At 46.4% G+C, this 27786-nt stretch overlaps 1 protein-coding gene across 2 annotated transcripts; it reads right to left on the bottom strand.

Annotated features, from left to right (window-relative positions):
- Positions 1-1327: 1327 nt before the first annotated feature.
- Eloa (elongin A) lies at positions 1328-26059 on the bottom strand. 2 transcript variants are annotated; one of them, XM_050155441.1, is made up of 11 exons: positions 25892-26059; positions 19456-19512; positions 17980-18086; positions 15414-16605; positions 14704-14818; positions 14335-14490; positions 14137-14234; positions 12546-12726; positions 12166-12277; positions 11018-11196; positions 1328-1613 (listed from the first exon to the last, which is right to left on the bottom strand). In XM_050155441.1, exons 1-11 carry the CDS (start codon positions 25964-25966, stop codon positions 1573-1575), a joined length of 2313 nt encoding a protein of 770 aa, XP_050011398.1. In that variant the 5' UTR covers positions 25967-26059; the 3' UTR covers positions 1328-1572. The 2 variants fall into 2 exon arrangements, with proteins under 2 accessions (XP_050011398.1, XP_050011391.1); XM_050155434.1 differs by lacking the exon at positions 1328-1613 and adding an exon at positions 9814-10238.
- Positions 26060-27786: the final 1727 nt, after the last annotated feature.

Here is a 27786-nt window from a genome sequence, read left to right as displayed (position 1 = left end):
CTTCTACACTTGTGTATCTTGCACACCCATCCCTTATCGTGTCCCCCTTCCCCCCCATTAAAGTGCACCCACGTGGGAGCCGCATGTCTTGTCTCCTTTTGCGCGTGTCTCGTCTATCCTGTGTTCGTCTACACACCCACCCGCTTTAAAAGAATAATATGGTCTACAAGAGCTAGTTCCAGGACAGGCTCCAAAACCACGGAGAAACCCTGTCTCGAAAAAAAAAAAAAGAATTCCCACTTTTAATCCCAGCAGTCCGGAGGCTGAGGCAGGCAGACCTGAGTTCAAGGCCAGCCTGATCTACAGAGTGAGTTCCCGGAAAGCCAGATCTATGCGGAGCTGAGGAACCCTGTCTTGAAACGTGCCCCCCCCCTAAAAAAAAAAGAACTCAACACATGGGTGTGGTGGTTCTCACTGGAAATTCAGCTTTGGAGAGGCTAAAGCTGGAGAATCTCACATTCAAGGTCATCCTGGTACATAAAAGCCTGTCTCAAAACCTTACAGAAAAGACAACTCAGTGTCAGGAATGGCTGACACAGGGGAAGTATTGGATTGTTAGTAACCACCATCAAATCCAAACACTACTAACTATAAGTGTGGTCTAGGGCCAGCGACTTAACCCCCTTGGGGCTAATGCCTGTCCATTTGATATTTCAAGGACCTTTATGTTTCCACCTTGAGTCGCTAGCTCACATGGGTGGCTTTCATATTGTAGGTTGACATCAGAAGGATTGAAAGCCTACTGTCCAGCTCAAAGGATTTTTGTCTTCAAAGTAGAGCACCTTCTTCCTCCCTCACCCAGAGAGGGGGGACCCCAGAGGGTGTTGGGAAAGCTATAGAACTTTCTGGAATTCCTTTCCCTTCACAGCTGGCTCAGGAGTGCCCAAACTAAGTTGGTAAAATACAACCCTAAACATCTGTTTGTTTAGAAATACTTAAGGTGTACTGCTCCAGAATAGCTCAAGGTCACGAATTATTCCTGCTTTCACAAGACAGTCTCAGGCATCGTCCCTAAGTACATCATGCAGCAGCTTTTCCATAGGCAGGTGTGTGTGTGTGTGTGTGTGTGTGGTTGTGTGTGTATGCGCAAATGCACTTACCAATGTGTAATGAGGGACAGAAGTTGACTTTAGCTGGGCAGTGGTGGCACACACCTTTAATCCCAGCACTCAGAGGCAGAGGCAGGCAGTTCTCTGCGAGTTCGAGGCTAGCCTGGTCTACAGAGCAAGTTCTGGGACAGCCAGGGCTGTCTCAGGAGGAAAAAAAAACAGTTGACTGTAGGTGTCTGTCTCTGTCATGTCCCACATTTATTTAGATTTTTAAAGAAGTTCGGAAGTGGCCTGGCTTTGTACTCATCCAGTAGTAATCCTGAAATGCATCCTCCTAGAGCAGGGCGTAGAGGAGAGAAAGGCAAGATACACAGACATCATGGTGTTCGATCAACTAGCTAGGGTGTGAAAACTCACCCAAAATAGGAGCTTGTGACTAGCTAGGGTAGCTCTTTCCTGGGCCACCTCCTCGTGTGCTGAAAGTCTGGGATCGCCTCACCAGACTGGCCAGTCACACTGGCTGTCATCTGGGATGATGGCGGCTCATGGCACCAGCGGAGACACCTAAACTTAGAAACAAGATGACAGTCACCAAATTCCCAGGATCCAACACAAGCACATTTTTTTACTTTTTAGATTGTGTGTGTGCGCATGCGTGTGTATACAACTATAGAGGACAACCTGCCGGAATGTGTTCTCTTCCCACTATGTAGACCCCGGGGAGCTAACTCAGTTTGGTTGGCATTTGTTTTGCTTATTTAAAGAAAGGGTCTCATCAGATAGCCCAGACTGGCTTCTTTGATTGATCCTCTTACCTCCTCCTTCTGAGTACAGGGGTGTCACCACACCTGACTGGGCCTAGGTGTTTTTTAATTCCCCACTTCAGTAGTTTGCTTATAATGATTCGCTAGTCAAAACAGGTTTCATGGATGAGTGCAGATTCAAGGGTGGAGAGGCAAATTTTGTTTCCTTCTTAGGCTATAAAAATCCCTCAGCCCTGCCCACCTCCCCTCGATGCGAAGTGGGTCTCTTTCCTTACGTAACAACTCCCTGGTTTCATGGCTTCGAACAACAATTAGCTCGCAGTTTCTGAATCAAGAATTGAATTTGGGAGTGGCTTCTTTGGGTGGCTTCAAACTTGGGATATCTCGGAGCCTGAAGTCACCTGAAGGTCCAAGACTGGGGTACTCAGGTGAGAGTAAGTTTGTGCAGACCTGGCCTTATGGCTGTGTGGACAATTTAAGTAAACCTATAGTATGACAGAAGCTGACTGTCCCCAGAGCAAGTGAGTCAAGAGAAGGCAAGGTCTTGGATGTGCTAACCTTAGTCATTGCCATGCTATTAGGTTTGCAGTGTCCCATGGTTCCACGGGGTGGACATGTTCATCCAGTGTCTGAGGAAACCGAATTCTAAAGGAGACAGAGCTCCTCAGAGGCCACCTGCCACGCAGGCACACACGGCACGGGGTACAAGATCCTTTAGGCTGCTGATATGTGGACCTTGTTATTTGGATGAATCCTTCCAGAACATTGAAGAAACACAGGGTCATTCAGTTTCTTAGTTCTCTGTGCAGTGTTTTTCTATCCTATATAGAATTTGTATTTCTATATAGTTTGTCTAATTCTGTGTTAAAAACTATGACCAAAAGCAACTAAGAGATGAAGGGGTTTATGTTGTGGTTTTAATGACTCCCACTTCCTGCATATGGCCTCCATAGCCTCATACATTTGAATGTCTGGTCCCCAGTTGGTGGGACTTGTAGACGAACTTTTTTTTCCTCCTTCTTGGATTTTCAAGACAGGGTTTCTCTGTAGGTTTGGAGCCTGTGTTGGAACTAGCCCTGGTAGACCAGGTTGGCCTCAAACTCACATAGATCTGCCTGCCTCTGCCTCCTGAGTGCTGGAATTAAAGGTGTGCACCACCACCATCTGTCTAGCTAGATGAAATTTCTTGCCGAGACCAACAGGTTATGACACAGCGACCTATTATTATGAAAGCTTGGTCTTAGCTCAGACTTCTTTTTTTTTTAATTTATTTATTTATTCATGTATTTCTTAGGCATGGTCTGTCTGCAGGCCAGAAGAGGGCATCAGACCCCCATTGTAGATGGTTGGGAGCCACCATGTAGTTGCTAGGAATTGAACTCAGGGCCTCTACGAAGAGCAGCCAATGCTCTAACTGCTGAGCCATTTCTCCAGTCCCCTCAGACTTGTTTCTAACTAGCTCTTACCCATACTTCTTAATCTACCTTCTCCCATGGCTGTTACCTTATCTCCATTCTGCCTATCTTGTTTCTTTTTTCTTTTCTTTTATTTTTTTTAAAAATATTTATTTATTTATTATGTATACAATATTCTGTCTACATGTATGCCCACAAGCCAGAAGAGGGCACCAGACCTCATTACAGATGGTTGTGAGCCACCATGTGGTTGCTGGGAATTGAACTCAGGACCTTTGGAAGAGCAGGCAATGCTCTTAACCACTGAGCCATCTCTCCAGCCCTTTCTTTTTATTTTTTGTTTTGTTTTTTCGAGACAGGGCTTCTCTGTAGCTTTGGAGCCTGTCCTGGAACTAGCCCTTGTATACCAGGCTGGCCTCGAACTCACAAAGATCTGCCTGCCTCTGCCTCCCAAGTGCTGGGATAAAAAGTGTGTGCCACCACTTCCTGACCCATCCTGTTTCTTCCACCTCTGGCTGGCGACTCTGCCCTTCTTTTTCCCAGAGCTGTGTCCCCAGATGCCCTGACTAACCTCTTTCTGCCTAGTTAATGGCCATTAATCTCTTTATTAAACCAATCACAGTGACATATCTTTACACATTGTAATCAAATATTTTGCAACAGGAACTGAGAAAGACTAGGAGGTGTGGTCTTGTTTGAGGAGGTAGATAGATCACTGGGGGCAGCTTGGAGGTTTCAAATGCCCATGCCTAGTTAGCTCTGCCTCTTGCTACTGCTCTGATGCCATGCCTGCCTGTTGCCTTGCTCCCTGCCGTGATGGTCATGGACCCACTCTCTGAAACTGTGAGCCCCAAATAAACTTTCTCTTCTCTAAGTTGCCTTGGTCATGGTGTCTTATCACACCAATAGAAGAGTAACTAAGACCCCTGTCGTTACCCCTGTCTTGTAGAAGTGTCTAGTATAAATGATCAGTCTTATATATTTATGGAGGAAATGCCACTGTGCACATGTGGATTCAGATGACAACTGCTGAACTTGGTTTCTCCTTCTATCCTGTGGGTCCCAGGGATCAAACTCAAGCTATCAGTCTTGGCAGCAAGGATTTCTATCTGCTGGCCTCAAACTCACAGAGATCCTCCTGCCTCTGCCTCCCAAGTGCTGGGATTAAAGGCGTTGCCACCACTGCCCCGTATTTTTTTTTTCTTGATTCCCACTCCTGCTCTTACACTCTGGCTCGGAGATATCCGAGTATTATCGTTTTCAGTTTGAGCTGTGTTCATGGAGGCCAGAGGAGGACCTCAGATGTTCTGCTCTACTGCCCTGCACATTATTCCATCCATACAGGGTCTCTCCAGGTCCAGGAGCTCGGTTAAGTCTGCCTCCCACAGCACTGGGGTTATAGATGCAACTGTAGCCATGACTGACTTTTTATGTGAGTTCTGGGGCTCTGAACCCCAGTCCTCATGGCCATGTAGAAGAGATTTTCTCAGAGTCATCTCCTCAACCTGGAGAATTACATTTTAAACAGTTATTTACGCAGTTATTTGATTACTCTATACTACACAGTTTTACTTTTCTCAGATTTAATTTTATGTGTCTAAGCGTGTTTCAAATGTGCACGTACACTCTGTTTGTGCTTGGCTGCCACAGGAGGCTGGAAGAGGGCATCAGATCCCCTGGAACTGGATTACCAATGGATGTGAGCCACTACGTGTGCTGTGAACCAGACCAAGGTCCTCTGCGAGATCAGTTCTCTTAACCATGAACCATGTCCCTAGCCCCTACTGCATGGCTTCCTGGGGACACGGGCCATATCTGCTTAATCAGTGGTGAGACTGCAACAGACCCTACAGGCATGTGATGAGCAAACTTCCCAGCCCTGACCCTTGGCCCAGCAGCACTGTTTGTGGCAAATTTAATGGAGTAGCTCTCAAATTTTTAATTTTTAAACACTTGAGATATGGGCTCATGTAGCCCAGGCTGAGCTGAACGCATGCATAATCCTTAGCCTTCCGAGGGCTGGGATTACAGCATGTGCCACCAGGCCAGGCTTGCATTTCTCTTCTTATACAGGGGATATTCTCTTCACAAAGCTAAAGCCGCCATGACCTAGTTACCTCCAAAGGCCCTGCCCCCTAACACCATCGTGCTGGATTTTAGGATTTCAACATCAGAACTGGTGGGGGAGGGAAAGAGGACACATTCAGGCTAAATCCCTTCTGTTGATTTTTGAAATGGGCACTCTGGGTACAGAGTACGCTTGAAAAGTTTTGGGTGCATTTGAAACTCTGTTAGTCTTTGAAGAACACTCCATCAGTAGGGGTCATAGGAAGGGAGGTCCAGGTGATTTTGCAGAAGAATTGTCATATTTCTCTACTTAAATGGTCAGGGAGACTCAAGGAAAAGAGAACACTCAGACGACAGGCAACGGCAAGGTGCCAAGCCACACAGAGAATTCCGCCAGGTATCAGTTCCGCCAGCAGCCAGAAATTCTCAGCAATGACTATGGTCTTGAGGCTCTGCTTCTGAAACCCAACTGGCTGTGTGTGTCTGTGACTGAGAAAGCCCATCTCATAAGAGCAGATGCCTTGGAGTCAGGCAACCACACAGCACTATAGCCCAGGACAGGGTTTCTCCATAGCTTTGGAGCCTTTTCTGGAACCAGGCTGGCCTTGAACTCTCACCAGTGCGCGCCACTAATGCTGGGCACCCAGGACAATTTCTATGACCTCAGGCTAGATCTTTTGTTTTGTTTTTTGAGACAGGGTTTCTATGTGTAACAGTCCTGACTATCCTGAAACTAGCTCTTGTAGACCAGGCTGGTCTCGAACACATAAGAGATCCACCTGCCTCTGCCTCCCAAGTGCTGGGATTAAAGGGTGCACGGTCACCACCCAGCCTCAGGCTAGATCTTAACATAACCTCGCGCACTTAGAATTTCAGTGCTTGCAGGCAGGGAGGACTGGCCCCCAGGAGTGCATGTATGTACCTTGTGTACCTGTATACACCACACACTGCCCCTTATCCCCAATAGGGCAATAGTAGGATTCTTTGTACTTCAGTTTTCTTACTCATTTTATTTAGGTTTTTCAAGACAAGGTTTCTCTGTACCCTGACTGTACAGGAATTTACTCTGTAGACCAGGCTGGCCCTGAGCAATTCACCTTTCTCTCCCTCCTGAGTGCTAAGATAAAAGAGGCATGGGTTTCCAATGCCTACCTAGTCCTATTTTTAAATGGAGCATGGTGGTATATGCCTATAATCCCAGCATTTCTGAGACTGAGGTAGGAGGAGCACTCAATGATTAAGGCCAACCTGAGCTACAAAAACTTTGCCTCACACTCCACCAACAAATACAAATAAAACAGAACCATGACTGACTCCCTAGGATGTATCAGGACCAAGAGGGGCCTGGCATAATCAGCAAGATCTTTTTTTTTTTTTTAAGATTTATTTATCTATTATATAGGCAGTGTTCTGGCATGTATGCCCACACACCTCTGAGCCACCTCTCCAGCCCAATCAGCAAGATCTAATATAGGTACCGGATTTCCCTAACACTGACAACTAGATCTAGTAAAGCAAAGTGGGGAGGAAAGGGAAGTCTAGACCAAGGGCCAAAAATGCCATTTTTAGGAGAGGATGGTTACAGAACTGGGTAGCTGTGAGATCCCAGTTTGATGTAGGGTCTGGTCCAGCGGATACACGCAGGGTGAGCCATGTAAAGCCCTTGGTCCCTCTAACAAATGCTACAACTTGTGCAGCTCAACTAGAGCCGACACAGCAGGTTCTTACCAAGTTCTTTTTGATCTCACGATGCCAAGGGAAGATGTAGACCTACCCTTCACACTCTTGGGCTTGTAAGACCCAAAAGGGCTCAAAGCTTGTAGTCAGGGAACCTGGGTTTCAAATACTTTTCTGTCCCTTGAAGCTATTCAACATGGCTATATGACTCCATCTCTGAATCACAGTTCCTAACAATATCATGGCGTTACTAGCTCAGCCTCAGGCCTTTAAGCACAGAGAGCACCAGCCCTTACCAAGTGCTCTTTACATATTTGATGCCAAGGAGTCTGAAACTCCTCTCTGGTCCTGTTCTGCTTTAGGCAGAAACCCCGAATCCTTTACGGCTAGGCCTATAGGGAGCAAGGGAAATCCTGAGCGAATTGTGCATTACTCGACACCTGCAAGGCCACGCCAAGGACTCCAATGCATCAGAATCATAAAGACAGCAAAGGCTTTCCCAGCTGAGGCTCAGAGGATGACAGTCTTCCTTTGGTCCTAGTGTGAATGTTGACTATATACAGAAAATGTCCATCTTATCACCCTTCACCCCCTAAAGATACTTGCTACCTTAAGACTGCTCCACTGAGATTAGCTAAACCTGCTCCCTAGTTCAGATGCACACCGTTAAGTTCGGCCTCCCTGCTCAGCTGTATAGCATAACCCCCTCCAGTTATATACGACAACCCCCTTCCCTGCTCAGCTGTTTAGCATAAATATGAGGTGCTCACAGGCGCTGAGGCAGCCCCATCAGTATGAGCATAGCCCCCAAAATTAAAGAAGCAGGCATCTTGTGATCAACATCTCTTCCCTGATAAAATTAAGAAGGCTCAGCAGGTAGAATTCTTGTTTTTTATTTAGACTTGAGTTTTTCTTTTTTGTATAACTTATCTAATTAAAATATTCATCTTGGAGTTACCACAAAAAAGTAACATAGAAAATTGTATTTACATTTTGGGACCGAAATACAAATGAAGAGCAGGATGATGCTCACTCCTGCCCCTCCTGCCTCCAAAAAAGAGAAAGAAAGCCCCTGAGAACCCCTTGTTACACCAAGGATCGCAAAGGGCTAATCTGTCATTTGTGATTTGTAGTGTAGCACAGAAAAAAATTGCACAAGTTTTCACAAATGCAACTAAAAATTGAACATCACTGTGTGTCTGCTTTGTGGCTATATTGTGTACACTGGTGAGGGGTTGTGGAGACGGTTGGCTCCCTGGGTCCCCTCACCACTCTCACCAATCACATCCCTGACACAGACACTCTTGAAGAGGTGGAAGATCTGGCTCTAAGCAAACTGGCTGCATCAGAAATCAATGTGCCAAACCAGACACTGACACCGGAGATAGACAAATCTGTGCCCTTTCTTCCCCTAGGCCTACGCACTCCAAAGAAGGGGAATTAAATTATACACAACTGAATCTAGAACAGGAAAGACGGCAATGGAAAGTCTCAGAAACAGAGCTAAGGCAGATCTGAGGTGGTCAACACCCAGAGGGGCTGTTCTGAGCACCAGATGCCTGGCTCCTGGTGCAAACGTCCCCTTGATTTCAGGTCAGAGACCTGATGGTAGATTCGAGGTCAGGCTAAGAGAGAGGTGGTATGTGAAATAAGCAATCCAGAGAAACATGCTTTACTCAATCCCAAAATACAGCAATACTTGTGTCCCATGGCAACAGGCATCCTGCGTGGCAATGCAGGTTTCCTGTGCTGCCTTGGAGTCTTCATTAGCCTGAGGTCTGCAGGGTGGTTAAAAACAACGTAGACAGGAGTGATGGCACAGGTCAGCAATCTGTCCCCTCAACTTCACAGCTTCTTTCACTTGGCGTATAACCAAGTGAGTCCTACTAGCTCCATACCTTCTGACTGCAAGGAAGGAGCTGGTGCTGCCCTTAGTTTTCTGATCTTGCCTCCATGTCAGCTGGAAAGAGCTTCCCTCCCTTCAGAACTGGCTGGCTAGCTGGGACCAGGTTTCCCTGACTCAGTGTGTATAGTCCAGCCCCTCCCAAAGGTGGCCCTTCCTCCTAACTCTGGCCCTCACTCAGAAGGTAGAGGGAGGGCTTCCCAGCAAGTTCTCTGCCGGACACAGCACCTGCTGTGCTCTTCCAGTCTCCTGATCTTTCCTTTAAAACAAAAAGTTTCCAACAGAGCACTACAATGTTTCAAATAATTCACTCCTAGTAGTAATTCATAGGGAACAAGAGAGTAAAGTGCTGGCTTTTCAGAACCCCAAAACCCACATTCAGAGCTACAAAAGCCCTGCCGTGTCTGTATTTCCCGGTGGTGTAAGGAAAGGAAAAATAAGGGGTTGTCGGGGAGGGGCTAAAATACTGAACCAGAAACTAAAAATCCTAAACCTGCTGAGGTCCTATGCAAATTAGACCCAAGGCTCTGTCCTCCAGTGAGCCTTAGAACAGGGAGGAGCGTGATTTGCAGAAGACGGAAGAACTCTAGACTCTGCAAACAACCTTCCTTAGCAAACACTACTGAAGGACAGGGAAGAAAGACCCTGCCCAGAACTCCTGATGGTCTCAGAGTGAGGACCCTCTGAACAGTTACTATGTCAAGACTCCCCTGGAGGACAGGCAGTCCAGCACTTCCTAACTCCTGGCCCCATCCATATTTGGGTTTGAAGTGACACACAAGCTCTGGGAACAACCTTTTGGACCAGTGTCTACTCAAAAGACCTGACCCAGAACGAGACTGGCTTTTGCTAGACTCATCTAACTTTAATAAAAGACCTGGAAAATAAAATGCTAAATATACAATAGAGGGGTAAAAAATTTTTTAAAAATTAAATTTAAAAAAAATTATTATTTAATTAAAAAAAAACCCTGGGGGTACTATAAATACATCTGGGGGCAATATTTATTAATTAAAACTATGTCTTATAGTTTACAAAGATGCTAATTAGCAATAAAAGTATAATTGACCTTAAAGTCCTCAGTAAGACTGAGACTTCATACTGTCTTCAGAAATCTGAAGTGTGCTCCAGGCAGGGTGCAGGGTTGTGGCACACAGGAAGATACCTGCAACTGTGCAGGAGTCAGAGGCCAAAAGTTCCACAAAGCAAAAGATATGGGTCTTCTGTGGACATCTTCTTCTCCTGTCCCTACCATCCCTGTATTTCTGCTTCCCAGACTCCACCACCAAGGCAAGTCCTATTTATCGTCGGGAGAATCTGTTCTTGAAAGCTTTAATTGTCTTAGCCATCATTGGGGCAATTTCTGTGAAGGAAAAGGAGGCAGTTGTTTCAGATGGGCGGTAGCACAGAAATGCACCACTGTGGTTCACAGCAAAAGCCAGACTGAGTTTGCTCCCCTGGCTGTGTACTGACCCCAACATACATGGACACGAACCATTTGCTAGTGCTGTCATAGAAACCACATCATGAGGCAGATCCTTGCTGTGACCACACAACCACACACACACACACACACTTACTTACGGACGGACAGACAGACACAATCTGCTAATGCTGCCATAAAAATCACATCATGAGGCAGACCCTTGCTGCAACCACACACACACACACACACACACACACACACACGCACGCACGCATGAATGAACGCATGCACACAGTACACACATGCGTAAGCACATGGACACAGACATGGACACAAACAGGAACTATCTGCTAGCGCTGCAATAGAAATCACATCGAGGAAGTTCCTTGCCGCGACCCTGCAAGTACAGAACCACCACCATCCTTAACACCATAGCTCTCGAAGATCAGCTGACGTGTTCATGGTGGCTGTGTCAAATCAGGAGTCTTTGCTGACTATAGGGGCCATAGTCCCACGATTTAACATTGCAACATAAACATTCAAACCAGTAAATAATACACAAACCTCCCCCACAGCTTCCCAACAAGATTCAGATGAGCTAAATTCAAAACACCTGAGGATGGCCAGCCTGCCCTTGGCTAGTGACCTATGCCAAGTTGACAACTGTGCCAGGATCCCCACCCACCCACAGCCCTGCTCCCATCAAAGTTGCTTACTTTTCACAGCTGGCTTCCTAGGATCATAGGAAACAGAACTGCTAGCCACTGGAGCTAAGTGGGCACTACTGGTACTGGGCCCATCAAAGGCCAGCTCCTCGGGGCTGGAGTGGAAGCTGCTGCTGCTGTTGCTAGCAGCAACATGGCTGCTTCCTGTTGTATATGGTGCTGGCTTAATCCTGTAACACAGAACAAAGTTGCTTAGCTGGAAGCATGTGATCTGAAACAGCTGTTCTGGGTGAGCCCGGTGTGGCTCTGAGCAGTAGGCTGATACACTGAGTTCTGGTGAAGGTTTAGAGGCAACTGTTGAGCCCATCAGTGAGAATGACAGTCTCAGCTAAACTGTGGCTGTTAAATTGTTAGTCTATAATTCGAAAATGCTGACGTGGCCTAGAATCATCTAGTCACCCTAGAAATTTATTTTGTTTTGCTGTGTGTGTAAACTGTGCTCACGTGGAGGCCAGAAGTGAAGCCTGGGTGTCATTTCTTAGGAGTCACTTGGTTGTGAGACCTAGAGCTGACTGCACAGGCTAGGCTGGCAGGCCAGTGATCCACTCCCAGCATTGGGATCACAGGTACACATCGTCCCCATCTGTCTGTCAGCATTGGTGCTGGGGATCAAACTCAGATCTCAAGTACTTCATCGGCTGAGCGATCTCCTCAACCCTAGAAATAGTTTTGTTTAAATGAGAAAAATGAAAGCGGAGGTACACTTCCTTGAACCAGGTCCTGTTCTCCACGAAACTGACCTGTGTCCCTGACCAAGAAGCAGAAATAATCTATCCAGGGGCTGGAGAGATGGCTCAGCGGTTAAGAGCATTGCCTGCTCTTCCAAAGGTCCTGAGTTCAATTCCCAGCAACCACATGGTGGCTTACAACCATCTGTAATGAGGTCTGGTGCCCTCTTCTGGCCTGCAGGCATACACACAGACAGACTATTGTATACATAATAAATAAATATTTAAAAAAAAAAAAAAAGAAAGAAAGAATCTATCCAGGCAGCAGGCCCAGACACTGAGGGGCCAAAAGGTGGAGTGCAGACCCAGTAAGCACTCCAGAGCACGCTCTGGTCTTTACCCCCAAAATAAGTCACTTCCTGTCCCCCAGCTCTCCTTCATGAAATGACCATGCGGCAGCAGAGATCTTGCCTGACTTTCTCTGGGACAGCTGCTCCTCCAGTTCCAAACTTCTCCTGCCTTCGTCGGACATCTCGAGGTGGTTTGGCCACAGAGTTGACAAAAGCCATTTTTGCTTGTCGTCCTAGGAGAAACACAACATCAATATTTACTTCTTAAACAAAGGTACTGCTGCCAATTTAAACAATCTACAACTTTAGAAAGCCCCCAAACTAGTGCTCAATCAGGCCAAGACTGTCTGGGAGCAGCCTGTGGCAAAAGAAAAACCTTGCCTGCCCACATGCAAAGAGACATTTCGAGGATGGTAGCCCATCTCCACCAGGTCCACCGAGACTCTGCTGCTGACTCAAGCACCCAGCTGGCTGCCCTTGCACAGCTCCCACTTCTTTTACCTTTCGGCTTATTGGCATGTGCAGACCGGATGTTGTTGGTGAGCAGGCGCAGCCGCTGCTCTCTGGCATCCTGAAGCCGCAAGTACATCTCCCGCCAGGACTCGTACTCTTCTGGTCGTTCTTCCTTAAAGTCTCGGTGACAGTGAACTTTCCATAACTGATTTGTTTCCTCCATTAATGCCTGCAATCAGGCCAGGACATCATTTTGATACAAGTGCCCTGCTTCTCTCCTTGCTGCCTTGGCATGACCCACTGCCTAACAGTTGGGGGGGGGGATCTAAACAATAGTATTATAGTACCACAGTTCTAAAAAAAAAAGGCAAATCACCAAATTAAACATGCAGGTAAGTTGTAGGCACTATGCTAATCACCCTAGAACTAGTCTTTTTCTTTTTAAATTTTTTTTATTTTTTATTTATTACGTATACAATATTCTGTCTGTGTATGTCTGCAGGCCAGAAGAGGGCACCAGACCTCATTACAGATGGTTGTGAGCCACCATGTGGTTGCTGGGAATTGAACTCAGGACCTTTGGAAGAGCAGGCAATGCTCTTAACTGCTGAGCCATCTCTCCAGCCCAAGTCTTTTTCTTCAGAAATCAGCAACAACAGAGCTGGGGTAAAGTCAAAGGTTTGCCAGCAATATACCGAACTGCCATGCAAGAGGGCTACCTTGGAGGTCTTGAATAGTGAGATCAGATAAGTGTATCTGCCTTCTAGGAAGGATTCCAAATGTCTAGCATGGGCTGTCACTTTTACTAGACACACAAGTGTCAACACTAAACAAATCTCCCTGGATCCCAGATGCTTTGTTGCCAGAATTTCCCATTTACCTTCATGACTAGGCAAAGTCAAGGGACGCTTTGAAAGTGTTTTTCCCTGTGTTTGAATCCCAGCCCCCTGCTTAAGATCCCCAGAGAGCCTGGGTGGTGGTGGCGCATGCCTTTAATCCCAGCACCCAGGAGGCAGAAGCAGGAGGATCTCTGTGAGCCAGATGCCAGTCTGATCTATAAGAGTGTGTTTCAGGACAGGCTCTAAAGCTACAGAGAAACTGTCCCCCCCCAAACAAACAAACAAACAAACAAAAAGTCTCATGGGTAAAGGAAAGGAACTTGCCATACAAGCCTGTTGATCTAAGTCTGGTTCTCAAACCCATGTAAAGACAGAAGAGAAGCAGCTCCACAAAGCTGTCCTTTGACCTCTCCATACAGACAATACATGCACACACACTAATTTTTTTTTTTTTAAAAGGAGGTGGGCATAGGGACACACACCTTTAATTTTAGCACTCGGGAGACAGGGGCAGGAGGATCTCTGTGAGGCTAGCTTGGTCTACATATTGAGTTCAGAGCAACCAGACCTTGTCTCAAAATTAAAAAAAAAAAAAAAAACCAACAAACAAACCAAAGAAGGATCCCAGGAGTAGGCAAAAAGCATGCTTAGTTAAAGGCCCAGATGCAAACCAAACATGCCCAGAACAGTGATCTAGTGACGTGTCCTCTGACCTGCCCTTCAGCCATATCAGACCAGAGACAAAACTGTTTGTGGAAACTCAGCCAGGAAGCTGCCCTGCTCCCACTTGGGACACTCACGTGATTGCATTCCTCTATTCGATAGAGCTGATCAGGTGTACACCTCTCCAGGACGGGTTCAAGAACAGAATAGGGGACTCCTCCCACTTCATAGATAGCTGCAGAGGAACCAGAGGTGACAAGGTGAGTGCTGAATGGCAGCCAAGCTCTTTGGTGACAAAGCCCAGTGTGGCAATGACTTGAGAGGTGGAGACTCACAGTCGATGTTGTTCTTAAGCACCCGGATACACTGCTGGTGCAAGGTCATCATTTTGGGGAGATAGGCACACTTGGAACCTGAATACACCTGCATCTTAGAATTCATTCTGCGTCCTGTGAATCCAGCTTCTTCTTCTTCCTGGGGTGAAGAGAATGCTGTCGAAAGAAAAAAACCAGCAAGTCACAAAAGGTCTAAGTCACATGGTGAAGACTCTGAACCCACATGGCAGCTCACTACCTTCTGTGACTCCAATCCCAAGAGCTCCTACATCCTCGACTACAAAGTGATTTATAGGCCAGTCAAGGCTACACAGTGAGACTCACTTAAAATATTAATAAATAAATAAATGTAAAGATGTCCAAAATTACCTTTTCGCTTTGGCTGGAAGGAAGAAATCAACTCGAGGGAAGGAAGGGGACGGTAGTTGCTTTGTATAGCAGGTAAGGGGATGTCTGGCAACGCTGGCAGCACATCAGTAGGGGCCTGCAAGAGACAGAGCGCAAAGCTGATCCTGTAAGCACCAGGTTTTTCCCTGCGCTAATCCCAGAGTTAATCAAGCATACTGCACAGGGAGATAGAGATAGATCCAGGCTAGAGGGGGACAGAAGTCATGAATGACACCATCTAGGTTAAGAAATAAATGTATAATTGGGTGGTGGTAGCACACGCCTTTAATCCCAGCATTCGGGAGGCAGAGGCAGGTGATCTCTGTGAGTTCGAAGCCAGCCTGACCTACAGATCAAGATCTAGGACAGCCAGGGCTCCTCACCACCCAAATAAATAAGTAAACGATAAAATGTAGATAGGACAACAACAAGTCCTTGAAGAAAAATTTTTGAGGTGCTAAGAAGTAAATGTAGGACCCCACACTCTTGGGCGAGCCCTGTACTACTGAGCTACCTACCTCCTCAGCCCACAATAGGTCTTGGGTAGCATCCATGCTAGCAACTAGTGAGGCCCAGAACATATTCCTACCACTCGAAACTCACTTGGCTAAATGCCAGCAAGCCAGGTGGCATGGCAGTGGCTCTGTGCACTCAGCAGGCTAGGCGCTGGGTGGCAGCAGTACCTTTCTTACCTTTCGAGACCTGGGAGGCTCAGCTACCACTGGCTGTGACTTCTCGGACTTGTTTTCATTGACCTTGGGCAATTTCTGAACTGAGTTCAAGTTTTTACTAACGCTTTTGGAGTCCTTTTTTTTAAGTCCTTTTTCTCCAAGTGCTGTGGTTGAGGGTTTCACAACCTTCTTCTTTTTCTTGCGAGGCTGGTCATAGCTGAGGTATGACTCAAAGGACATGGTGGGCTGCTCAAACTCATCATCCACCTCCGGCTCCTCTACTTTAGGGAGCGAGGCTGGTGACTTTCGATCCGAGTTAGATCTTCCTTTTCCCTCCGGGATCTTCAGACTGTTGGGAGCTTTCTCTTTTGCTTTGAGCAGCAGGTCCCCTGTCCCTCTCCCCGAGTCTAAGCCGTCTGCACTCGGCTTGTTCCTGTCTGCTTTGCTCTTCTCGGAGTCCTTGTGTTTGGGCTTTCTAAAGTGGTTTTCTGAAACAGCCTCTGAGGCAGGTGAAAACTTCTTCTTGAGACTGTTGCTCTCTCTGTCCTTCTCTTTCTTAGCAACACTAGAGGGTGGCTTCCCCTTGGCACTGTCCCCTGAGAGCAGCCTTCGGTTCTCCTCTTTGGAAGAGGCCTTGTGTGATGATTTCTCTCTGCCCAGGGCAGAGCCCTTCTCATCACCTCTGGCATCCACAGGCCGTTTCTCCTTGTGGGAAGATTTGTGCTCCTTGTTTTGGCTTACAGCCCCTTTCCCCTGGTGCTCACCCAAGTGTCGTTCTTGACTAGCTCCTAGTCTGTCCTGAAAGGTATTACTGTGGACTTTTCCAGGCTTCTGGTGTGAAATGATGGGCTCATGGTCCTCCTCTGGCGACCTATAGTGGTCGGTGTACATTTGATGTGGACTGGAAGGTGGGGGGGATTGAACATGGCCATAGTCAGAAGACTCAGGGTCTGAAGAATATGGTGGTGACACTCTGTGACACCTCTTTCTTTCATCCCTCCTCTCGTGACTGTGAGCCACTTTGTGAGGCCTTTCAGGCTCAGAGAGTTTCTTGTGTTTTTTCTGCCTGTGCTCAGGACTGTAGGACCGACTGCCAGAGGCTTTCCAACTTTCCTGGTAGTCCCCCTCCACTTCCTCCACCCTCTGAAGAGCATCTCGGGGGCGCTTTCGGGAACTGCTCTTCTCCAAATCTTGATCCTCAGCTTCATTGTTTCTAAGATAAAAGCAAAAGCAGAAGGAAATCTCAGCATAAACCTCTCTAGATAAAATCACAGACCCCGATGTTAAACATGGAGGGTAAATCTATAATCCTAATATTTGGGAGGTGAGGACAGGAGGATCAGAAGTTCAAGGCCATCCTCTTCTACAAGGGACTGGCTCAGCCAGGTGGTGGTGGCGCATGCCTTTAACCCCAGCACTCAGGGAGGCAGAGGCCAGCCTGGTCTACAGAGTGATTTCTAGGGCAGCCAGGACTATACAGAAAAACCTGTCTCAAAAAAAAAAAAAAAAAAGGAGAGACTGGCTCACCACAAAATAAAATAACAAAAGTCAGGCCAATAGTGGTAGCTCATACCTATAACCCCAAGATCAATGAGACTAAGATAGGACTGTTGAGGAATCAGATGTTCAAGGTCATCCTGTTCCATAGTATGTTTTAGGCTAGATTGAGTCACAAAATGAGATCCTGTCTAAAGAAAGATATTAAGGTCAGCCTGACAGCTCAGCAGGCGAAAATACTTGTCATGCAAGCCTGGTGACCTGTGTCCAATCTCACGGTGGCAGAAAAGAACTGACTCTCAAAAGCTAGAGCATATACCCACCCCGCCCCCCATAATAAACAGAAAGAACAACCAAAGGGTATAGTTCAGTGGTAAGATAACGTGCTTAGTATGTGAGAGACCCTGGACTCAATCTGCAGCATCAAATCCTCAAACAAAACAAAAAATACCCAACAAAATGTTAATGTTTATCATTAAAAAAGAACTGTATACCCAGGCATGATGGTACATGCCTTTGATCCCAGCACTCAGAGAGGCAAGCAGATGTGAAGTCAAGGCCAGCCTGGCTTACAGAGTTCCACCAGGGTCATAGAGAGAGACTCAGTCTTAAAAAACAAAAGCAAAAACATTGTAAGAAAAAAATATGTGATTCCATTTTACTTCTTATTTGATAGGTAGCATGCCCTGTGCACATCTGGAGATCCGAGGATAACCTGTGGGACCCAGACCTCTCCTTTCACCATACAGGTACCAAGGATCAAACTCAGGTTGGTAGTAGGTGGCAGGTGACCCACAGGGCCATCTCCTCGGTCCCTAAGGAATTTTGATTCGTTTTTTGTTGTTGCTGTTGTTGTTGGTTTGCTTGTTTTGTCTTTTGAAACAGGGTTTCTCTGTGTATCCCTGGCTGTCCTGTAACTCAGATTGCCTGTCTCTTAAGTGCTGGGATTAAAGGCATGAGCCATTTTGATTGTTAATATTTTATTGTATATTCTACAATAGCCTACAATAATTACGGGTTATTTTTATACTTGAAGCATTATAGTTATTTGATATAAGAAGCAGAACAAGCAAAGAAGAAACATTCTTACCGCTCTACAGGAACCAACTTCTTCCATTGGGCCACCAAGTCTCTGGCAAAGTTCCCCACTTGTTCATGCTTTCGAAAGCTGTTTACTGTTTTCCCTACCCCAGTCTCCTACAAATTTAACAAAGGAATTCATTGAGGGTTCTGAAACTAAGGGTATATTTTTCTAAAGAAATAAGGCCTCCCCTTTGAGAAAAGGAACAAGCAAATACTTCCCTATTAAAATGCTTTCTAAGCCTTATACTAAATTACTTTGTTGCCTATGCCCAAAGATCTGACTCTAAGTAATAAAGCTCACAGGGTTAGAGAAGTGTGTCATCAAAACATCCCAGAACCGTAACAATGTAACAAGGAGGGGAGGCAGTGGACCCTGGGCTTAAGATCCTGCATGCCCTATACGAGTCAGTGTTCATCACAGCCCTAGAGGTAGGAAGTAATCAGCCTCACTGTACAGAGGCCCAGCCAGAGTTAGATTTGATTTTCTTCTTAAAGACAGGGTTTCACTCTGTACACCAGGCTAGACTCAACTACAAATGCACACGGAGCCATGCCTGCCTAGAAGATGGACTAGAATTTAGGAGTAGTAAATATCAAAGCCAATGTTCTTTTTATGTTTTGTTTTGTTTTTGTTTTTGAAGACAGTTTTTTTCTGTGTGTAGTCCTGGCTATCTTGTAACTCTCTCTGTAGATCAGGCTGGCCTTGAACTCACAGAGATCCTCCTGCCTCTGTTTCCCCAGTGCTGGGATTAAAGGTGAGTGCCACCATGCTTGGTTCCTTAGTAAGCACTCTTAACCACCCATGCACCTCATCTATCTAAATTCTGAACTGAGGGTTAGAGTGATGGCTTTGCAGTTAAGAGCAATTACTGCTCTTGCCGAAAACAGGAATTCAATCAGCACCCATATTAGGTAGCTCACAATTAATTGCCTGTAACTTTAGTTCCAGTCAATCTGAGGTCCTGTGGCCACTTTGGGCATTTAAACACATAATACTCAAAGTTATTCAGGTACAAAGTAAAAGAATAAATTTTTAAATTTTGGACTAAAATTCATATAACAGAAATGGAAGTGTAGCTCAGCTGAGAATGCTTTTCTATCATCTGTAACATCCTGGGCTTGTTCTACAGCACACCTGTCCACCTTAACACATGACATAAAATTCACCATCTTAAAGTACATAGTGATTTCTAGAACATTCCTCATCTGAGCAATAATTACCATCACCTAACTCCAGAACACAAAAAGAAGCGCTGTTCCTCCCAACTCCCCCAGCCCCTAACAACCACGCACTTTACCTACTTTCTGACTTTGCCGTTGCCTATTCCGGACATCTCATAAGAACAGACTCAGACAGTGTGCAGTGTTTTGTGTCTCGCTTCTTTAGCTTGTAAAGCCTATCCTCGAAGTCTCTCTCTACCCTTCTCTGGTGGGAAACATTTGCAATATAGTCAGGTAATATTTACAGTTACAAAAGTCTTACCACAAGAATGTCTACTGTGATAGGCAAGATGGAAAGTTTCTTCAAATATTTCAAGAGCTGCAAAGAGAATAAAACAAATATTAACTTCTATAGTCATAACCGTCTTCTCTGGAGCAGACAAGACTATCTGATGGTGGAACCCTTTATAGTAACAACTATGGGTGTATGATCTTACAAGTGTAAGGCACAGTGGAACAAGGGAACTTTCGTCTATGGTTTTAGAGTCTGTGCTTTTTAAAAAAAATAGATTTTTTTTTTTGCTGAGTAGTGATGGTGCACACCTTTAATCCTGGCACTCAGGAGGCAGAGTCTGGCAGAGTCTGTGAGTTCAAGGCCAGCCTGGTCTACAGAATGAGTTCCAGGACAGCCAGAGCTACATAGAGAAAACCTGTCTAAAAACAAACAAATAAGTGTGTGTGTGTGTGTGTGTGTGTGTGTGTGTGTGTGTGTGTGTTTGAGCACATATGTGTATGTCTGTGGAGGTCAGAGAACAACCTTAAAAATTACTGGTTTATGCAAGCTGGGCATGGTAATGCATACCTTTAATTATATATACCACTAGGTGAGAAGCAGTGGTCAGCCTGGTCTACATAGGAACCCTGTGTCAAAAATCAAGCAATCACTGCCTACCTCCTTTGATACCAGGTCTATCACTAATTAGGCTAGACTCAGTGATCCATGAATCCCCAGGTTCCTGTCTCTGCCTCTCCAACACTCAAATTATAAGAGCGCAACACCATGCCCAGCATTTTTACATGGAACAGGTGATTGAACTCAAACCCTAATGCTTCTGAAGTAAGCATGTTACCAAATGAGTTATATCTTCCCAAGTCTTCTTCTGTGGCTTTCAGTTGATTATAATACTAGAAATTGAACCTATTTGTTTACCCATGTTGACAAGTGCTTTATCACCCAGCCTTCTCTCCACTTTTAGAGACAATGTCTCACTAGCTTCCTCAGGTATGGTCTTGACTTCTGAGCTTCCTGCCTTCGTTTTTGAATAGGGATTACAGGAATCTTGCTACTTGACCTAGCTAGAGTCTGTGGTTTCAACTGCTTTCCTTCTCTAAGGAAAGAAAGAGGCAGAGAAGAGAATTAAAACTCAATAACTGGGAATGGAGAGATAGCTCAATGGTTAAGAGCACTGGCTGCTCTTCCAGAGGACCCGGGTTTGATTCTCAGTACCCACATGGCAGTTCAAATGATCTCATCTGTAACTCCAGTTCCAGGGGATCCAATACCCTCTTCTGGTCTCCAAGAGCAGCAGACATGCATAAAGTACATAGACATTCATGCAAGCACAACACCCATACACATAAAACAAAAATTTTAAACCCTTGCTAACTGGCCTGGTATTCATGTCTATAATCCCAGCATTTAGGAAACTGAGGCAGGAGGAACACCATGAATTCAAAGGTCACCTGGGTTTCAGAGAATGACCCCACCCCTCCCCACAAAAACAACCAAATAAAGCCACCAGCAACTATTACTTTGCAGAGGATTGTAAAAGGTTAGGGAAATGACCCAGAACTTGATAGGATGGGAAGCAGAACAAGGACTCCACAGGAACAGAGCCCTACCTACAAGCCTCCTCAAGAGCTGCAGTGCGAGCACAAGTGTTTTCAACACAAATGGGAAGCCAAGATCAATCTCGGGTTGCTGGAGTCAGAGCTTTAAGGCTAATGATGACCAAACATGCCTGGGTAGATCAGAAAGATCTGGGTTTGCCCATTTCCTTTCTAAAGTCTCTAAAACTAGGTCAAAACTGGTAGGACAAAGCTCAAGATGGAGTCAGAGGCAGGTTGTCTTAGCTGATCTCTTGTCTGATTTTGTGCAAGTCAGTAACCTCCCTGAACCTTAGTTACTTCATCTGCAAATCAAAACTGGATTCTCCGTCTGCTGCACAGGCTGTGACGATTTACTGGGACAAACCATGTGCTTAGTCATGGTGTCTCCAACACTATTAAACATGTCCACCCCTAATCATTTCATTCATCAACCAACAGCTCTTTCCATGTCCTACTCTTGAACCTGGACCAGACACTGCTCAGTCAATTCCTACTTACTTTATTTCTACAAAAGTCAGGATTGCCCAAGCCTTTTTCTAAGAATATAAACACTTTCCATACCGGGAGTATAGCAAAGTACAAGCAATGTAGAACTGATAACTGAGCCAGCTGTAGCAGTACACTCTTATGATCCCAGCACCCAGAGTTGGATGCTAGCCTGGGCTACATTTGAATACCAGGCCAGCTATATGACAAACCCTCACTCAAAAAGCCAAAACACGGGACATGAGAGACAGGGCAGTGGTTAAAAGCACTTGCTCTTCCAGAGAATCCAAGCTCAGTTCCCAGAACCATTTGGCAGTTCATAGCCACCTGTTACTCCAGCCTTAGGGCACCTGTTGCCCTCCTCTGGCTTTCTACCCACATGCATGTGTACAAACGAACATGCAGACATACACATATGTGTCTAACAATTTTAATTTTAAAAAAGCCAAACAGGGTTTAAGAGATGGCCCCAGAGCTAAGAGCACTGGCTACTCTTTCAGAGGACCTGGGATCAATTCCCAGAACCCATATGGTGGCTCACAACTGTTTCTAACTCAAGTTCCAGAGGATTCAATGCCCTCTGCAGGCCTCCATAGGCATCAGGCACACATCTGAAACTAATACTGATAAAAAATAAAAATACACACTTTTTAGAAGCCAAAATAAAAAAATCGATAACTAGCTGCCTTTACATTTAAATAATAGACAGCAAGATATTTTCTTTCTTCTTTGAAGTTCAGGCTGTAATTGGTCTGCCGTATCACTACAAGGTGGGGCAGCAAGTATGTTTTTCTGGTCATTCTACTTCCATAATTACTTAACATGGTCTCCAGGCAGAACAATTGGATCACAGGTGACAATCTTGTTTGACTGGGAATAAGAGTCCCTGTGGTGTATCTTGGGAGTATGAAACTTAATGGAGTAAAAACTGTACTCAAACTCCAACTCCTCCATGGTCCAACTCAGGAAAGAGCGTACGGGCATTTCTTGTCACATAAAGTGCAAAGGTTAAAGTCAATTCACATTTCCTGAAAGGGAAATCTGGAATTATTGAAAAGAGTTAAGATAGGTGGTTCTTCTCTAATGTGAATCCCTAGAAGGGGAACATTTATATACCATTCACGGTGTGCCGGTATCATGCTAAGTTTGTCTCATTTGACCCTGTCTAGTGGGTATTATTCTCCTATTTTATCCACATTGAAGCTGAGCCAAGTGAGGTTTCAAAGCTTTCCTAGCGAGCCAAGAAACACCTAAGATAAAAAAGGGAGCACATATCAACTCATGCACTGAGCACTTAAAATGATAGAAGAAAGCAGGCACTCTTCTTCAGTACCATGCTCACAGTCCACAAGGCAGAGGCGGTCACAAGGACACAGTTATACTACCTCCACACAGTCAACATAGAAGGGTGGAGCCAGAAGTCACAGAGGATGTGTTCATCTCAAGACTTAGCCACTAACTGGCAAAGTGAGAGTTGCTTGTCTTTTGCCTTGGGGCTAGAAGACAAAATGAAAACTCCTGAGACTTTCAAGCTGATTTGGTCCAATGTAAGGGAAAATGAACTTCACCATCTCCAGTTTTTAGTAAATGCCAAGAAAGACTGAAGCACTAACAAGGGGAAAGCACTATGGGTATTCCCAAGTAGATGAAACTTGTGTTGTCAACCAAGTAGCATCTATAGAGCCAGCAAGAACTGATAACAGATGATTGAGAAGTATCAAAAATCTGTACAGCAGCAAGCTGAGAGATCTGGGCCTCCTGCCCACTGCTTCCACCCTTAAAGCCAATGAGGTTCTCAACAGTGACCTCTAGTTCTCTACCTACCAATCTGTGAGCTTCATAGTTTCACACTGAAAACTGAACAGAAGACTGCTAACTTTATCAATCACGAAAACCATTTCTGATCCCATAGTAAGAAAAAAAGTTAATTGTCTCTCCTAGCACCCTCTTTATCAAGTGAGCCTATACCTTGGATGAATGTGGAGTGGATAGATATTTATATTTACATTTAAAATACCAAAGTCTAATAGTAGGAGTCCCAGAAACACGGGTGTGGACTCAGCCTTGGCTAATGATGGTCTGGAAGATTTGGTTGCGAATTCAGTCCTGCTCTATAATCATCTCGCCGTTTCCAGAACCTGTGAGAGCTTGCTGTGTTAAAGGAGTCTGGAAAGCCAGTACGCCAGCTTCCAATTTTCCCTCTGCACTCCGCTTGTTTCTGAATGTCAACAATCAGACCCTTTGCAAAGCGGTCTCAATATTTTCCTCTTTCCTCACCTTCCTAGTGCTCTCTTCGTGACACATTCAGTTCTCCCTCTCCAGTGGATACAGAACCCAGGAGCCCAAGTAGTTACACCCCCAGCCCCAAGGTAATTTTCTATTTAGGAAAAGTCAGATAGGGCTTTCAGTAGTAGAAAGCTTGTCTGCTAGTGTTAGCACACAAGTCCCTGGGCGCAGATGCCAGCACCACAGAACCGCCACCAAATGACAACAACAAAAACACCAAATACCTTTTGAAAAACATTCCTAGTAGTTCAAGAAAACTTTTTTTTTTTTTTTTTTTTGGTTTTTCAAGACAGGGTTTCTTTGTAGCCTTGGAGCCTGTCTTGAAACTCAACTCTGTAGACCAAGTTGGCCTCAAATTCAGAGATCCGCCTGCCTCTGCCTCCCGAATGCTGGGATTAAAGGCTTGCGCCGCCACCACCACCAGGCAAGAAAACCTACTTAAACTTTCCCTAACTCGAAAGCACAACTAGAAAGATCATTTCAAAATTTAAATTCTAATGGGGGAGGGAGGGGCCCTATAGATAGTATATGGAGTTATTGATTTTTTTTAAATCTAATGGGAAAATGCCCAAATGAGGATGGTTACTTTAAGGTCACCGACAAATATTACAGTGTACTGGTACTTGAAAATAATGACCATTAGATGCCCACAGAGGGTTATTGTAAAAAGAAACTGTAAACGTTTGACCGAAGGTACCAAAGCCGCCATAGAAAGTGAGACAAAAGACAATAGAAAACATTAAGTTTTCACTAATTTAGAACATAGCTTCCTGAAGAAGTATATTTCCGAACTGAATGATTGGAGTAGGCCAGGGGATGGTGGTACACGCCTTTAATCCCAGCACTCAGAGGCAGAGGCAGGGGGATCTCTGTGAGTTTGAGACCAACTTGGTCTACAGAGTGAGTTTCAGGACTGGCTCCATAGCTACTGAGAAACCCTGTCTTAAGAAAGAAAAGAAAAGCCGGGCGGTGGTGGCGCACGCCTTTAATCCCAGCACTCGGGAGGCAGGCGGATCTCTGTGAGTTCGAGACCAGCCTGGTCTACAAGAGCTAGTTCCAGGACAGGCTCCAAAACCACAGAGAAACCCTGTCTCGAAAAAACCAAAAGAAAAAAAAAAAGAAAAGAAAAGAAAAAAGTGGCCTGGTGGTGAAAGGTAGCAACCTTCAAAAAACGAAAAAACCTCTCTGGGACCCGCTAGGAACAAGAGTAAATGGGGTCCTTGACTGGAAATTCTGAAAGATGGCGATTAACACAGAGCACTTGGGTCCCCCTGGCATTTCAGGAAGAAAATAGAGACAGGCGGAGCAAAGACCTCCCCTAAAGCCCAGACCTGGTGCTGAATGGGAACCTAGATTGTACTTAGAAGCCCGCTGCCTCCCTCCACTACTTCCTCGTCCACTCAGCTCGCTGAAGACTTCACACCTTTTAGGAACCGCGGGTCCAGGCGAAAATGCTGACAAGCAGTGTCACACCCTTCGGTATGTTCATCCAGAGACTTCAATGATCACTATTCTAACGCCCATTATATCTTCTCCTAGACCCCGGAGATGCCGAGTCACCAGGAGACCAGGAGTGGAAACAATGTATTTAAAGTAATAGTTTCTAACAGAAGCAACAAAGTAGTCAAGTGCAATTAAACGTGGTTTCTCCGGGGCTGGCGGCTCCCACCTTTCCGTAAGTCAGAGCCATGTAATACTCTCACGCCTGGCCCAGGAGCAGAGCTCGAAAACCCAAGGCTTTCCTCGTTTTCTCGGTTAAAGGACAGAGAGGAGAGCGGGGGTCCTCGCACCGCTGAACGGCGGAGCCAGAGGACCCCAGCCAGCCGGACAGCGTCGCTCGGCTGGGACGGGGAAACAGCTGGCGCGGCTGCCCGAGCCCCGGGAAAGCCGCCAGGCCAGGCCGCCCGTGCCCCCCTTGAGTCCTCAGCACCCAGCCGGGACGCGCCCGCCGGCTGCGAACTCTCCACTACCCCGCGCCGCTCCGCGGGGCCTGGCTCCGGGTCCAACGAGGACCCAGGCTCACCCGGCCCGCGACCGTTACCGGGCCCGCGCCCTGCCCAACGCCCGCCCGCGCCTCCGGCCCGCCCGCCACTCACCTTCTTAGGGTCGGGGTTCGTGGCCAGGCGCGCCTGCAGCTTCTCCACAACTTGGAGCGCCGACTCCGCCGCCATCGCTGTCACTGGCGCGGCCTCCTCGCCGGAACTGGGCTCGCGTCGCGTCCTCGGGCCGCAACTCCGCCCTCCGTGCGGCCCCGGCGGAGACGGAAGCGCGAATGGTCCCTTCCGGGCCTCCGCTGGGGGGCGTGTGGGGACGGCCTGAGGACCTGCCCCCGCGCCAGACCACGCCCACAGGCTCTCCGCAATCCGCCCTGCTCGACCCCGGCAGCAGGCCACGCCCCCGACACGCCCAGCCCAGAGCCACGCCGCCAGCCACGCCCCCAGGTTTTGCACCCCTGGCACGGGCGCTGAAATTCGCCAGCCTAACTCCGGCCTAACTCCTCCAGCGCACAGCCTTCTCGGTCCTGCCGCGAGCCACACCCTCCTTTACACCTGACGGTGGTGTCAGTGCTTGGCTCCGGGGTCCCATCCCGGGACCCTTGGAATGGAAGGAGAGAACAGACTCCTGTAAATTATCTGACTTCCACCTAAAAGCTGTGACACACACTCACACCTTTAAAAAAATTAAAGTAACTTAACGGTATTGTAATTTTGGTAAAGAGCAACGCAGACTGGTTTTAAGGCAGTTTGAAACACTGGAAGCAAAAATAACAAAAAGATACATTATCTATCAAGCATCTTGTCTTCGACAGCAGAAAGCAGTCCTGTTTTCTAGTTGTTCAAGTGCCATTCTTATGCTAAGTGGGGAATGCTGGTTCTGGGGGTATCTCTTCAGACCTCTCCGGCCCTGAGCTCCACCACTCTCTCAGGAAGAGGCATCACCTGAACTTGCTTGGATGGTGAGAATAAAGAACACAGGGTTGAGGCAGTGACAACCTGAGCTGCAGATGCTGAGTTCACAATGGCTTCTGGTCCTTAGGAAAACCCTGACATTGCTTCTCCCACTTAACTCGATTTGTGAGACCTGTGTTAAACAATCAGCATACAGCAGCTTTGGAAAAGCGTCAGGCAAGGTGTGGTAGTTCTGACTGGTAACCCCAGCACTCACTTAGGTCGAGGAGAAGGCATTTAAGATCAACCTACATAATAAATTAAAAACCAGCCTGGACTATATGAGACCCTATGTCAAAAAAAGAAAGAGGGGGTTGAAGAGATGGCTCAGCAATTAAGAGCACCTAGTGCACTTACAGGGGACCTGAGTTCAGTCCATCTTAGGGCAGCTCACAACTGCTTGTTAACTCCCGTTCCAGAGGGTCCTATGCTTCTAGTCTCAGAGGACACTTGGACTTGCATGAACACATCCACACATGGCCTGGGGCTAGCTATGAAGCCTTGGCCTGCCTCCAACTCCCAGACATCTACCTGCCTCTGCCTCGTGAGAGTAAAGGCATGCAATATAACATCCAGCCCAAAATGAACACTTAAACATGGGGGCCAGGGTGATGGCTCGGTGGGTAAAGAGCTAGCCAGACAACCAGCTGATGAACTGAGTTTGATTCTTGGGACCATAATGAGGTAGGGAGAGAGTTGGTTGTCTTCTGACTGTACACTCATCATGGCACGTGCATATTTCTCTCTCTCTCTCTCTCTCTCTCTCTCTCTCTCTCTCTCTCTCTCTCTCTCTCTCTCTCTCTCTCTCTCTCTCTCTCCACTGGTCCAGAGAGAGATAGTTTATGTTGGAGTCTGGTAGAGAAATAATTTATGGTCTGGGCTAGCACCAGACCCCAACAAAGACAAGCCTAAGCTATAGGCCACCCTTTCATAATTAATGATAAGTCTCCATGTCAATTTTTTTTCTGATCTGGTGGCCCAAAGAAAAATCTGTCTACACAGTCCACTAACAATCTGTAGCCCTGCCCTCTCCCCCCTCTCCA

The sequence above is a fragment of the Alexandromys fortis genome, unplaced genomic scaffold (genome assembly GCF_014885135.2).
Source record: "Alexandromys fortis isolate MF-2015 unplaced genomic scaffold, M_Fortis_MF-2015_v1.1 scaffold_26, whole genome shotgun sequence".
Classification (NCBI taxonomy): Eukaryota; Metazoa; Chordata; class Mammalia; order Rodentia; family Cricetidae; genus Alexandromys; species Alexandromys fortis.
Note: the sequence above shows the minus strand (reverse complement) of the source record. Positions and strands in the feature narration are given on the sequence as shown.